Source organism: Garra rufa, chromosome 3 (assembly GCF_049309525.1).
Source record: "Garra rufa chromosome 3, GarRuf1.0, whole genome shotgun sequence".
In the NCBI taxonomy this organism is placed as follows: Eukaryota; Metazoa; Chordata; class Actinopteri; order Cypriniformes; family Cyprinidae; genus Garra; species Garra rufa.
In genome coordinates this window covers 63,649,798-63,664,862 of record NC_133363.1, presented here as the reverse complement: position 1 = coordinate 63,664,862, position 15,065 = coordinate 63,649,798, and the positions used below count along the sequence as shown (strand labels likewise).

At 34.3% G+C, this 15,065-nt stretch overlaps 2 protein-coding genes across 2 annotated transcripts; both read left to right on the top strand.

Annotated features, from left to right (window-relative positions):
- The first annotated feature begins 552 nt into the window (after positions 1–552).
- LOC141331733 (uncharacterized) lies at positions 553–2,199 on the top strand. Its single transcript, XM_073836762.1, has one exon. The coding sequence runs from the start codon at positions 553–555 to the stop codon at positions 2,197–2,199; it is 1,647 nt and encodes a 548-aa protein (XP_073692863.1).
- A 2,840-nt stretch (positions 2,200–5,039) lies between these two features.
- LOC141331442 (uncharacterized) lies at positions 5,040–9,114 on the top strand. The gene is made up of 2 exons (XM_073836493.1): positions 5,040–5,050; positions 7,518–9,114. Exons 1-2 carry the CDS (start codon positions 5,040–5,042, stop codon positions 9,112–9,114), a joined length of 1,608 nt encoding a protein of 535 aa, XP_073692594.1.
- Positions 9,115–15,065: the final 5,951 nt, after the last annotated feature.

Sequence of the window (15,065 nt, the reverse complement as noted above, 5' to 3'; positions counted from 1 at the left end):
TTTAACAGATTTAATTTTGATAACTAGATCTTACATCAAAGGATAAGGCAATATTTGGACCATTAAAAAAGTTAAGGAGGAAAACAACCTTTATTAGTTGATAAAGAACTTCAGAATTTTGCACAAAAGAAGTAATTTTTTGTCCATGCAATTATTGCTAATGAGGTCCAATTTTGTTTGGTTTCCAAAGGTCTTTGAAATACCTTCTTTTGTTTTCCACAGAGGAAATAAAGTCATACTGGTTTGGAACGACATTAGAGAAAGTAATTGACATCGAAATTTACATTTTTTGGATAAACATTTTAACCCCAGCAACAATGGATTCTAGAAACCGTCAGCGCAGCTGCAGCATGATGGAAGGTCCTATTCAGTAAGATAATCTTCTTATGGATCATTAAAATAATTTAATCAAAAATGAGATTGTTGTATTAAGACTGGAGGTAAATGTTGATATTTTACATGATAAATATATTAAGAGGTACTTTACAATTTAAAACATTGTTTCAGGTAATTTGATTTGAATTAAATGTTTACATTTTGCATAATCACAACATGGCTATTGGGTATTTAGTCTCAATTACATTTTTGCCTCCATTTGCATTTTACAGAAAGCCAAAACTTCCACCACGCAGACTATCTCTGATTCAAAGAGGTTCTCCAAAACGTTTTCGTCTACATACAGAGAAAAAACTGCTTGATGAACATGGAAAAGTCAGAAAATGGACTTTTAGAAAAAAAGATGCCAGTAAACCAAACAAAGTTATTCTGTTGGTGGGAGAGACTGGCACTGGTAAGACGACTCTCATTAACGCCATGGTCAACCACTTGATGGGAGTGAAGTTTGAAGATGAAATATGGTATGAAATCACAGAAGAAGCAACCAGAGATCAATCTGAATCACAAACCTCTGAAATCACAATGTATGAGGTCTTTCCTATGAGGAGCCCCATATCGCTCACCATCATTGATACTCCAGGTTATGGAGACACTAGAGGACTAGAAAAAGATCTGGAAGTTGCTGAGAATTTAGCCACTCTGTTTCAGAGCAAAGATGGAGTTTGTGAAATTGATGCTGTGTGTTTTGTGACTCAAGCGTCTAAGAATCGTCTCTCAGACAGACAGCATTACATTATCAGTTCAGTTCTGTCTTTGTTTGGAAAAGACATTGTGAACAACATTGTGTTTTTAATCACACACTCTGATGGTATGCCACCCAAAAATGTCATTGGGGCCATAAATAAAGCTAAAATCCCTTGCAGACGAGACAAAAGTGGCCAACCTGTTTATTTCTTATTCAATAACCGGCAGGCTGACGCCCGTCACACTGAGAAACGCTACCTCCGTGCTCAAATTGCCGCCTGGGAAGACAGCATGGATGACATGAGGCATTTCTTTAGGTCTCTAAATGAAATGACGAGAAGAAGTTTAGAGTTGACTTCATATGTCCTGATGGAGCGAATTCAATTTGAAGCGTACATCAGCAACTTACAGCTGCGAGTTCAAGAGAAAGAATCAAAGAAGTCTGAAAAAATTCAAATTCAGGAGGCAATGAGTCAAAACATAGAGAAGATTAGAAGGCACAAAAACTTCACCATTCAAATAAAAAAGACTGTCAAAGAGAAGGTGCCCATTGAGAGCAAGTCATGGAAGAACAGGAAGGCGACGACCTGCACCGTCTGTGAGGAAAACTGTCATGAGTTGGACTGCTGGTGGGTTTCTAATCCCAGCAAATGTGAAGTTATGAAAGACGGCTACTGCACTGTGTGCACAAACAGGTGTCACCACAGCAAACACGTCAAAGAAAACAAGAAATACGTCATTAGGTCTTCAAGCACAACAATAGAATATGACTCTATACAAAATGAATATGAAAACACCCAACACCTAACCAGGACATATTCGGTTTTGATGGAATGTCTAGACAAAGATCTGCGGGACATTGAAACCCAAAAGTTAAATCTTCTGTCCAACGCTTACCAGACCATCAAGTATCTATCTCAGAATGCATTAAAACCAGACTCTGCCTTGACACTTCAGCATCTCGACTTCTTCATCCCCAGAGTGAGGGAGGCTGGGAAAGTAAACTGGGTGCAAGAGCTGGAAGAAATGAGGAAAAAAGCTGTAGCTGATGAAGCCAATAAAGATGCTCTGAGTTATCTTAAAGCTGGTCTGGCAAAACTTTTCCTGACTGGGGAATGATTGAAGACAGTGCAGTGCACAATGAATGTAGAAAAAAAAATAATAATAATTGTCTGCACACAGGTATTTCTACAGAAATTATGTGTGTATATTAGAGCATAGTTCTTCAAACCTGCTCCTGGTGAACCACTTTCCTCCAGAGTTCAGCTCCAAACCTAATCAAACCCACCTGAACCAGCTAATCAAGATCTTCAGGATCTCCTGAAAAGTCACAGGCTGAAGCAGCTTGGAAATAAACTTTGAACGAAAAGTGGGTCCACAGGAGCCGGGTTTAAGACCTATTTTCCAGAAGCTATTTTCATTTTTGTAATATAAAAGTGTATACTTTACTTAAAATATGAAACGGCACCATCAGCTTTTAAAACCTTACATTTTTTTGCTATTGTAAATAATGTGAATACTGTAGTATTATAAGTAACGTGAAAATAATTAAATACTGTTACAAAAAAAAAAGTGTACAAAGTTGTCCTTGAATTGTCTCGTTTACTCTCTCGGTGTGCAAACTGTAAAAAGTCTCTGGAATAGAAATATGACATGAACTACCTCAGAAATGCTACATACACTCTTAAAAATAAGGATGCTTTAAAAGGTTCTTCACAGCGATGACACAGAATAACTATTTTTTATTTAAAAAAGAACCATTCAGTCAAAAGTTCTTTAAAGAACCATCGCTTTCTTACCTTTTTATAACCTCAAGAACCTTCTTTCTCCAAAAAGAACCTTTTTTGAAACAGAAAGTTTCCTTATGGAACCATTTAGACAAAAAAGGTTACTCTGCACCTTTTATTTTTAAGAGTGTAGAATATAAAGATGGTTTATAAAGTACTAGGAAGTAATGCATTATCCTGCATTATGTTCATGTGGAAGCAGATAATCATTGATTAAATGACTGTAAAATAATCAGTCAGACTATAGATACCAAAATCTTCAATAATGAAGTATTTCAGTGTTGCAGTTGGGGCCATGCACATGTATACACCTTATGCTTTCGTTTTGCCCAGGGCTGTTGGCGTATAAGACTTCTAAGGATCAAAACGTGCAAATTTTGACATAAATTAACATTATTCGTGTAATAAAACACTCAAAATATTAAGACTTTATCCTCATAATCTGACATTATTTAGTTTCAGTTTTAAAATGAGAGTTCCACTGAAGTACCAGAAATGAATTAAAACGGAAAAAAAAAAGAAAAAAAAAAGAAAAGAAAATTAAGCAGTGCGGATGTCGCTGAAGCTAGATGTGATACGCTTTGCTTGTGTAAAGATAAGAACATCAAAATGTTTGTTTTGATCATCAAAATGTGATCATCAAAATGTTTGTTTATCACATTGGGTGATACTATGACTCACAAAGTTAGATGTCACTTGCCCAGCTGCATTTTTTAGCTTCCATCTAAAAGGAAAACATTCAAAGTTGTTTCACAAACTTTACTACCAGTTACAGTCAGAAAAACCTGGGTAAACCCCACTATTTATTTATCAGTTAGTATAATTAATATGATGCATGCTGCTCAAGCATCAGTTTCAGTTTAACTTTATCTGAAGGTCTTGCCAGCTTTGCAAAACTACTATTTGTCCTACAAAATTAAGGTATTAAATGAATGTTTTTGCAGTGATGCCATTTGGTTCCCTTAAAAACCCTTCCAGTGAACAGTTATTAAAATAACCAATTTGAAGAACTTTTAAAAAAATCTTTTTCAACTATGTATAAAGAACCTATTATGCATTTGAAAGATTCCATGGATGTTCAAGGTTCTTCATATAACCATCAATCCCTTTTTTGCACATCCAGGGACATTCATGTAGTGAAAAATAAATGAAACACAGCACAAGATTACCCAACGACCAACAATGATCAGAGGAGATGACAACTATTATTTATCCTCATGTTGCTCCAAATCCCACTGCTGTTATTTTCTTTAAAGCTCCAAGAAAAAAAAAAAAAAAAAAAAAAAAAAAACTGTTCTCCATATAACAATTCAAACTGACCACGTTCGTTAAGCTCCAAATTACATATTTCAAACCAGAAAAAATGGACATTCTGCATTACCATTTCTGGCCTTCATTTGAGTGGACCTTATACTATGTTATCTTTGCAGCTTCTAGACTACACACCAATCAAAAATAGTAAGATATATCAAAACTCACTTCATTCCAATGAAGTTCTTGGTTCTGATCTTATCTGGATTCTGAAAATGGAACGAGGAAGAAAATAATTGTGACACACTCTTATAATTTTCAGTCAAGAAACAACTTTGAGTTTTATGCACTGAAGTTAAAAGATAAGTCTTTCATTTTAAAATTTTAATATGATTATGTCTCTTCAGTGCAACATTTAGTCTTTCCGTGGTTAAAAGTACATAAAAACGATCATAGAAATATTCTTATAAAAGCCCAAGGATATGATTTATGCAGCTGTTGCAGATCACACTCTATTTATATATATATATCTATATCTCAACCGTTGATCTTACAAGTCTAAATGAATTTAAAACTTTTTTTTTTTTTTTGAGATTACATCTGTGACCGGAATTTAGATACTTACACAGAAGGCATTTGTTTGGGAGGGACGGACAGCCAGTCAGCATTACAGTCAAACCAGTCACTTGACACAGACTGCAGGTGTGTAAGCATATTCACTTATATTTTTTTTAATAGCAAAAAGTGTATCTCAATATTTTGACAGGGCATATTTTTTTCTTACATGGATGATTTAATAGGTATGTACAAAAAAAAAATAATAATAATAACATTCTGAAACATAAATTGTGTTGCTGTAAGCAGACTGGAGAGTGACAGTGAAGGTCTTCAGCGAGGAACACATTTAGTCAAGAGATCATCATGAGTAGCAGGTGAGTTGATATTCACATGCGTTTCTATATGAGGAAAAAATTACTACTTAAAAATAAAATTGAAAGTAATTGTTAAAATTGTGTGTACCTTCGTTAGTAATACTATCTGGACAGTTTTGGAAAAAAATAAAATAAAATAAATCACATCAAGTATTAACTTGACTTGGGATGTTGGATTTGGAACAGTGTTCATTTTTAACAAATTTTTTCTAACAATATCATTCTATAGCATCAAAAGTAAGAGAAGTAATAATATGCATTACAAATTTTGCAAGCACGACTAAACAAAAGAGCACCAGCTGTAAAATGGTTTGTGGCTCCACCTAATGGACTGAAAGGTCTTTGTCCATGAGAAAAAAAAAAAAAAAAAAGCTTTGCTGTATCAGTTATTTAGTTGTGTCATTATACGCAACTAATTAACTTGTAACCAATTTTGGAAGAAACCAATCTGGGGCAGTTGATAATTATTCAAATAAATGACACATAAGGGAGTTTTCATAAACTCGCAATTGTGTTTAAAAATAAAAAAAAGGAAAAAAAAAGTTTTTTTTTTTCTCAAAATTGCATGTTTGTATTTCGCAATTCTGACATTATTTTTCTGAACTGCGAATTTATATCCCGCAATGCTGTATTTATAACTCTCATCTGATAATACAATTCTGAGACATTTAGTCAGAATATTCATCATTTCTATCAGAATAGTGAGTTTTTTAATTCCATGGCGGGAACAAGCTTCCATATTTAATTGCATCGACTACAGAAGCAATTCTTTTTAAAATAGCATCTAGGGCTGCATTGGGATCCCAGGGGTCCCTTAGGCAGTGGTGGAAATGGCCAAAGTTCACTGGGGGGACTCTTGGGGTGTGGGGGTGGTTATTAATGGTAATTTTAGATGTCCTTTCGATTGTATTTAATCATAACACTTAAACTTAAAATATTTTCTCTAAAACTTCTTGGACATTAAGACAGGCCCCTGCAATTATAGCCAAATTAAAAATGTGTTGTAGGCCTATGTTGTGTGCTCCTACTGAAAAAAACAAAACAAAAAAAACTTAGGAACACCTCACCTTAGGAAAACCGCCAGTTGGCAGTAAGTCAAAGTCTTTGTGATGGAATCATTCATTCAATCGATTAAAAAAAGTAGATTAATTTATTCACAAAACAGTGCTGTATCAAAGACTATAGATGCGCAATGGCTCAGCTGTGGCTTTGTTTGAAACTATTTTTGTTGATGAAATATAACAATCAGACTACAGTGCTGCTAAAATGTAAGTCACTTAATATTAACTTTTGTATAAAATAATTTTTTTATAAAACTGTTGTATAAATTAAATTTCACTTTTGCAAACCATTAAAAACTGTCACACACAAGCTTGCATTTAAATCATTTAATTATTGAAGCTCTCTGCACTGCATACTGAACCTATTATTATTCGTTTGTTATAATGAAATACAAAAACTGCAGTCTGCTTTTACAATCTGTGCTGTGATGAGCAGGAAGTGCACCAATAGAGAAGCATTTCTATTAGCTGCAGTTATTATGGCAAAACACGGCATTGCACAGTGAAACAGACAAATATTGCTACGTTTTTAGTCTACATTGAGCTATACGTTTATGTGCCGAACTGGGATCGCTTTCGTAGTCTTTTGAATAGATAAAATAGAGAAATCACTTTCAGTTTTAAATAAACCTAACCAGTTGAAACTGAAACACTGCCCCCCCTCGAAATTCACTCCCCACACTCCGTCCTCCGCGTCCAATCTAAGTACTTTTTCGCTTTCACAATGAAGCACACTGCATCTCCACAACATGAGGTGTTTGAATGAGCCCTTTTAGGGAGGTGTGGCTGAGTGTTAACTTTTTTTAATACATTTCTCTTTGGTTTTGAGACATCTATGCACAAACAGCTTGTAACACTCCAAAGACAAAGGAAAACAAGAAGCCACATCATATGACCCCTTTAAACCCCGCATCCAACACAGAGAGAGATTACTGACAAGACCATTCTGGAGAATTCACTGCTCAGCAGATCCTAAGCTCACAGACAAATATCTAATCTTGTAAAATGTGCTCTCTTATGCATGATCACGGAATCGCAAGTGAAAGTAAACAGTGATTCAAGAATGATTTCAATAACCAGCGCTCTCTTCCACCTTCAATAACAATTGAATAATAAGAATAAAAACTACAACAAAGAATTCCAGTAGACAAACCAACAACCTAAAAATGCAACATGACCAATAATGCTAGAGCTGCAAATGATGTTATAAATGACAACACTGATTAGTTGCCGCAATAACACAGATGCTGAGTTTGTAATAAAATACAAGCATACCAAACTTCTATCTGCCATTTATTAATGTTCCGAGGTAGAAAATTGTAAGTGCATAGTGTCTTGCAAAGTGGTTTTATTTCTAGTCATAAATTATTTATGTACAAATGTTTACCTCCATCTTCATTTTACAGGCAGCCAAGTATTCCCCCACGCAAACCAATTCTCATTGATGAAGGTCCGCCGAAACGATACCGAATGCATACAAAAAGAAATTTGCTTGATGAAAATGGGAAAGTCAGAAAATGGACTTTTGGGATAAAAGATGCCAGTAAAGAAAATAAAATTGTTCTGTTGGTGGGAGAGACCGGCGTTGGTAAGACGACTCTCATCAACACTATGGTCAACTACTTACTGAACACGAAATTTGAGGATGGAATGTGGTATGAAATTACTGAAGAGGCAGCCAGAGATCAATCAGAATCGCAAACCTCTGAAATCACCATGTATGAGGTCTATCCTTTAAAGAGTCCCATATCGCTCACCATCATTGATACTCCAGGTTACGGAGACACTAGAGGACTGGAAAAAGATCTGGAAGTTGCTGAAAATTTAGCCACTCTGTTTCAAAGCAGGGATGGAGTCCATGAAGTCGATGCTGTGTGTTTTGTGACTCAAGCATCTAAGAATCGTCTCTCAGACAGACAGCATTACATTATCAGTTCAGTTCTGTCTTTGTTTGGAAAAGACATTGTGAACAACATTGTGTTTTTAATCACACACTCTGATGGTCTGCCACCCAAAAACGTCATTGGTGCCATAAAAAAAGCTAAAATCCCCTGCAGACGAGACAAAAGCGGCCAACCTGTGTATTTCTTATTCAATAACAGGCAGGCTGACGCCCGTCACACTAAAGAACGTCACATTCATGCTCAAAGAGGCGCCTGGGAAGACAGCATGGAAGAGATGAAGCAATTCCTTCAGTCTCTAAATGAAATTAAGAGAATAAATTTAGAGTTGACTTCAGATGTCCTGATAGAACGCATTCGATTTGAAGCATACATCAGCAACTTACAGCTGCGAGTTCAAGAGAAGGAGATGAAGAAGTCTGAAAAACTGCAGATTCAGGAAGCACTGAAACAAAACGAGGACAAGATCAAGGAACACAGAAGCTTTTCAATTCAATTAAAAAAGACAGTTAAAAAGAAGGTGCCTATTGAGAGCAAGTCATGGAAGAACAGGAAGGCGACGACCTGCACCGTCTGTGAGGAAAACTGTCATGAGTTTGACTGCTGGTGGAGCTCAAATCCCAGCAAATGTGAAGTCATGAAAAACAGCTACTGCACCGTGTGCACAAACAAGTGTCACCACAGCAAACACGTCAAAGAAAACAAGAAATACGCCATCAGCACCTCAAGCATGACTATGGAGTTTGACAATTATAGAAAGAAATATGAAAAAGCCCAAGAAGAGTCCAGGAGGTTTTCAGTCATAATGGATGATATTGACTATGATCTGAAGGAGATTGAGGACCAAAAGTCAGATCTTCTGTCCGAAGCTTACCAGACCATCAATCATCTGTCTCGGATCGCATTGAAACCAGACTCTGCCTTCACTCTCCAGCATCTCGATTTCTTCATCCCCAGAGTGAGGGAGGCTGGGAAAGTAAACTGGGTGCAAGAGCTGGAGGAAATGAGGAGAAAAGCTGCAAGCGATGAAGCCAATAAAGACGCTCTGAGTTATCTTAGAGCTGGTCTGGCAAAACTAGACCTTTTCTTTGGTGGGAAATGAACAAATCCAGTTCAGATTAAACAATGAATACTTACAACTAGAAATCAAAGCAGTTGACTCTATGTACGAAGGTGTATACTCATATATAACAGGGGTTACTGGGATTGAATGTAGAGTATGGTTACAAATTTTAACTATGTTCTTTTTGTAATATGGAGGTCAGTTAAAAAAAAAAATGGAAACCTTTTGTCATGCCACCGTTGGACTTAAACAACCATACACTGTAAAAAAGTTTTCAACAGTTTCAACTTAAAAACTTTAAAGGTTTTAAAGTTAAATCTGGTGAAAACTTTTTACAGTGTACTTACATCTGCCAAAGATGTAAAGTATATATTTATGGCAAGAGAAAAAAATGATAATAAAAAGTGAACAATGTTGTCATTGACTTGTTTACTCTAATTTGAAACTGTAAGCAGACTTGTGAATAATACACACAAAGTACAACCTGACATGAAAGACACAACTACAGGGGGACGTCTCAGTCATAAATAAGAGGTCCAATTAATGAGATCAAATTTGTTCATTAATGGCAAATGTCTTGTTTTGAGATCGATCTTACAATTTGCAGCGCCATCCTCACTTCAGTGCAATTAATTTTCTGTTGAGTGGATTGATGGTAATATGGTGTAAACAGTGAATAAATAAAATGGCATATATCAAACAATGAATAAATACAATTTTTAATTTTAAAATGATTATATGATTAAAGGGAATAATACAGATATTAAATGATAAGTATAAATAAATGAATGAAGAACAAAAGTAAAACCACACAAATGTACTGTATGGTTGCTCTCTTGAAGAAAAAGCTGTTTGCATTTGATGAGAAAAATGAATACATACAATGTGCAGAGCAAAGAAGAATATAGTGCAACAGAGTGATTTATTGAGGGTAAATATAAAGGTTTTATGTGAAACAAAGAAAGTGGTATATAGTATTTACGGTATTTAAAATGAGCTGAACAGAAATAACAAAACCAAACATTCTGTAACTTAGAAGTATCCCCTAATCCTGACTACGCAAATAAATTGTAAATAGAAAACGTCTGCCAGAGACGCCCTAAACTACACTCTCTAGCCCAAAAGCAAATGTATAAGGGGTGGCACGCACCCCTAAGCTTGGCAAAAACATTGGGAAATATGTCATGTGACGTTCTTACCTGTCTGCTTCCTCATAACATATAACGTGTGCTTGGGGGAGAGGGGAACAAATATATAACGAAGGAAAAGGCACTAGCAGGGCAGGAAACACAAACAAAAGGGAATACAATACGTAAACGAGATGGCAACACAAATGACGAGCACAAAACAGCAACAACATGGGGGGCTTGCTGATTGGAAACTGCAGGATGGGTGACGTCAGAGGCTAATTATGAGTGACAGGGGAGAGGACCAATGACCAGGAACTATGAAAGTGAAAGTAAACAAGACAAGCGCAAAGACCGCTGGAAACACACAACACCGCACAAGCACGTAATAGTCTATGTGCATTAATAAATCTGTGGATTTAAAGTATTGTCCATCAGGGTAAGTTATTTGCATCTAGTTTTAACATGTAGAGGGCTTTGAAAATCGGTCATAAAGATTAAAGAATAAGGATTGTAGCTCATTGCATTGCTAAATGCTCTCTTTAGCTGTTTGACATTATTATTATTATTATTTTTAATCCAATAGACGTGTAATAGATCACATCCTTATTTTAATTTCTAATTAAAATAATAATTAAAATTAATACATTTTCTTCCAAATATGCAGCGGTCAGTCTCCTTAGGTAGAAAGACAAGGAAGACAGACAGAGGCAGACAGTGAGAGCTAACATTCTGTTCTTTGAGGAAGAACAAATTCTGAAGTTGTTTGTATGAAGCAAACCTGAGGTTATTTACTCCATTTGAATTTGCTCCTGCACATTTTTCTTTTCTTTTCTTTTTCTTTTCTTTTCTGGGTAGTTATTTTTTCTATATTTTTGTACTATATTTTTGATTTGGGACCTGAGCCATTACTAGAACTGCATTTTTGTTTTGCAAATATTTCAGCTCTCCGTGTTAGCTGTAAAACACATATACAAAACGCATTACGTGTCCAGTCTATAGAAATGCGTATTTGCTTCTTTACAAAGTAGCAACTACTGAACTGGCATTGTCTTTAGTCATGTTTGTGTATCCTTGTTAAGTTAATAAAAAAATACTAAAATATGTTTTGGTACCATTTTACTGTTTTCATTATTATTTATAAAATAAGAAATGTATATGCGGAACCAGTGGAAGAATCTGTCACAGTTTATATATATATATATATATATATTTTTTTTTTTTTTTTTTTTTTGTATTGTGTGTGTGTGTTCAGAAATTACATTCTCTTCTCAAATATTGCTTTGTAGAAACATTCAGAGATGGGCAACACACAGTCAACTATAAAATATCCAGGCTACACATTAGTGAGTGAAGATGAGCAGAAGATTCTGGTGAAAAATGAAGGCGGTGATCATTTTGTCATTAAAAAGTTCAACATTGGACAGGTAAGGTGAACACTTAACGTTTCCGTGATATTTAATCCTCCTGTTATCCTTGGGGTCAATTTGACCCCATTCAATGTTTAATGTATGTACATATATAATTGACTTTTTTTTTTTTTTTTGCTTCAGATTGAATGACTTTTCCTAATTTAATGGGGAAAACTTGGTAAACATAAAACTAACATGATATTATTTGTTCAATGCCCTGTACACATTTTTGTTACATCGGTGTTCTTTGGGGTCAATTTGACCCCAGGTTCTTTTAGCTGTATAAAACATAAGAAATATAAAAAATTTACACACATTTGTTTTGGGTGATATTGAGGTCACTATAACATGCCATGATTTTATAATATGCACTATAATTTTATATGTTAAGTATAATAAAAATAAAAAATAAAACTAACACAACCATACCTGTAGTATTGCGAGAACCACTGTCAGTTGAATTGCTCTCTCAATCGAAAATGGCCTCTACGCAAAGGTTTTCTGTCAGTGAGATTTTGTCACAGGTTTTTGACAGTGAAAGTTGGGGGGTGTTTCAGAGTGTTGTTAAGTAGTCAACAAAGACATCAATTACCTGACACTAACCTTTTAGCAAAAAAATATCATATTCTAGAGGTTTTAAATTTGGAGTCAAATTGACCCCAGTGGGCAAAAGGTGTTAGCGGATTTTAGGGTAACAGGAGGGTTAAAAGTTTTTATTTATTAAAAAGAAAGGAATTATGATAGACGTGTGTTTGTATGGTTTTAGGAAAATGATTTATACCTTCTCCTACAACTCAATCATCCACACATCGTCCATCACAAGGAAGTCATCACAGGTTGAAAGAAACGTCAAAATTCATTCTGTTAACACATCTGAAGTTATAGGAGTATGTACTGTCAGTTGCTTAATGCAGTTTGATCACTTCAATGATTTAAAATTGGCTACTGTCATAAATTAATCTGCTTTCAGGTCCTGACTGCTTGCATCTCGTACTGGAGCACTGTGAGGGTGGAGATGTTGCTCACAAAATCAAACAAAAAACACAGGCAGCAGATACATTTTCTGAGAATGAGGTACAGTATGTTTATAGTAAAGGAAGTAATTTAAACCAATACTATGTGATATTAAAATTATGTTAAAAATTACACTTAACATGGTTTAATCTCACAGCATGTTGGAAATCACAACAAATCACAACAAGCAGCATTAGGAAGTACAACAACTTCAAAAAATGCATTAAACACGTTGGTAACAAGTCTCTTTATGTAGACAACATTTAATAGGATGTAGAACAAGTATATGCTTAAAATAAACTAATCATAGAAACAGAAGGTAACACTTTATAATAGCATTCAGTTGTAAGTAATTTATAAGTGATTAGTTAATGATAAAATACATAATATTTACAAAATATTCACAAATGATTAATAAGTGATATGCTAACAATTTACAAGTTCACTTACAAGAAATTAGTTAATGATGAACTAATCATTTACAAAACATGACTATGTGTTTGTAAATTATTAATAAATGATGTGTAAATAATATAAATAAAATAATATGCTAACGATTTCCAAATCTGTCGTAAATTATCTTAAAAAATAGCATATCATGAAATTATCAAATAGATCCTTAGTAAATGGTTACTAGCTAATATATTTATAATTACTTACTAATTATTGAAATGTCAACATTGTACTATTATCTCAATAAACATTTGTTAATCATGAACAAATGATGATCAAACCATTAGTAAATGATAAGTATATAATTTATGTACGTTTCATTAAAGTTGTAAGCTGCTCCGTTAAAAAGCACAAAAATTCAATTATTCTAACACTATTTTCTTTTTTAAATAATTGTGAATATAGTCATGTTTTGTAAATACTTTGTTCATCATTATCTTATCACTTGTGAATGATTTATAACTTAATATAGTTCTTCTTTAGTTCTTCATTAACTAATTACTTGTAAATTACTTGTAAATGAATTAACAAAACATACACAAATTGTTAGCATATCACTAAACATTTATTAATGTTTTGTAAATTATCATTTTATCATCAACTAACCACTTATAAATGACTTACAACTGAACGTTATTATAAAGTGTTACCAAACAGGATATATACACTAAACAGTGATGTATATGTCCTGTTTATGTGAAGTTTTGGAAAACAAAAATGTTTAACATCACTTACGTCTTGCTATGTACATATATGTAGGAAGATTTGTAAATTCACATTTTGGTTTATTTACAGATTCTGGACTGGACTGTGATGATTTGCATGGCATTAAAGTACCTACATGATAAAAATATCCTCCATAAAAACCTGCAGCCAAAGGTACAAATGTAATTCAGTTTGAAAGCCACCTCTGACAGTATTGGCAGATTATTAACCCTGATTTATGTACTGTTATATATTAAAGCTGCAGTCATACTATGGAGTCAAAACAGGACCATTTTTTGTTTTGCAAACAAAAAATATGTTTTGCAAATAAAAATATAGAATTGAGGGGAAAAAATAGCTTTTTTGCAATTAAAAAAATAATTGCAAAAGAAAAGTTAACCACTGAGAGTAAAAAATAAAGTTTAGCAAAGTAAAACTTCAGCAGCATTGACTTTGCAACACATATTTCCGTTTGCGCCGCTCCTTTAAATCCACGTTTCAGTCATTCATTTTCTATGCCCCAGACCGAGTGGATCGATCAAAATCGATCTTCAAGTTCCCTAGATAGACAGATGTTGTTGCTAATCGCCACATTAACTGCATTAATTGATCTCTAACTTACTTAACTTGAGCAAATGCATTGATACACATAGTTACATATAGTTATCTGTCTATCTAGCGAACTTGAAGAAAGCAATCAATAATACATCGCCTTCGTCCCTTGTCCAGACCCCAACCTCTTGACCACTCCCCCACGTCAAATCAGTGACACAAAGCGAGGAGCATAGAAAAATGAAGCGCAAAGGAAAGCTTGCGCTGCAGAGGCACGGATGACTGAAACGCGGATTTAAAGGAGCGGCGTAAAGGGAAATATGTGTTGCAAAGTCAATGCTGCTGAAGTTTTACTTTGCTAAATTTTATTTTTATATCAGCGGTTAACTTTTCTTTTGCAATTTTTTTTTTTACTTGCAAAAAGCAATTTTTTCTCGATACTCTATTTTTATTTGCAAAACATTTTTTTTTTTTGCAAAACATTGTTTTACTTTGCAGATATATATGGCCCTGTTTTGACTCCATAGCAGTCCGTACAGTATCCACACCAGTGCTGATAGCTACACAACATGCCTCAAAACATTAGATTAATTCATGTAGAGGAGTAAAAAAAAAAAAATATATATATATATATATATATATATATATATATATATATATATATATGTGACCCTGGACCACAAAACCAGTCATAAGGTTAAATTTGACAAAACTGATATTTATACAT

Coding starts and splice junctions, on each gene's coding strand:
- LOC141331733 (XM_073836762.1), top strand. CDS start 553: ATGGCTATTGGGTATTTAGTCTCAATTACATTTTTGCCTCCATTTGCA.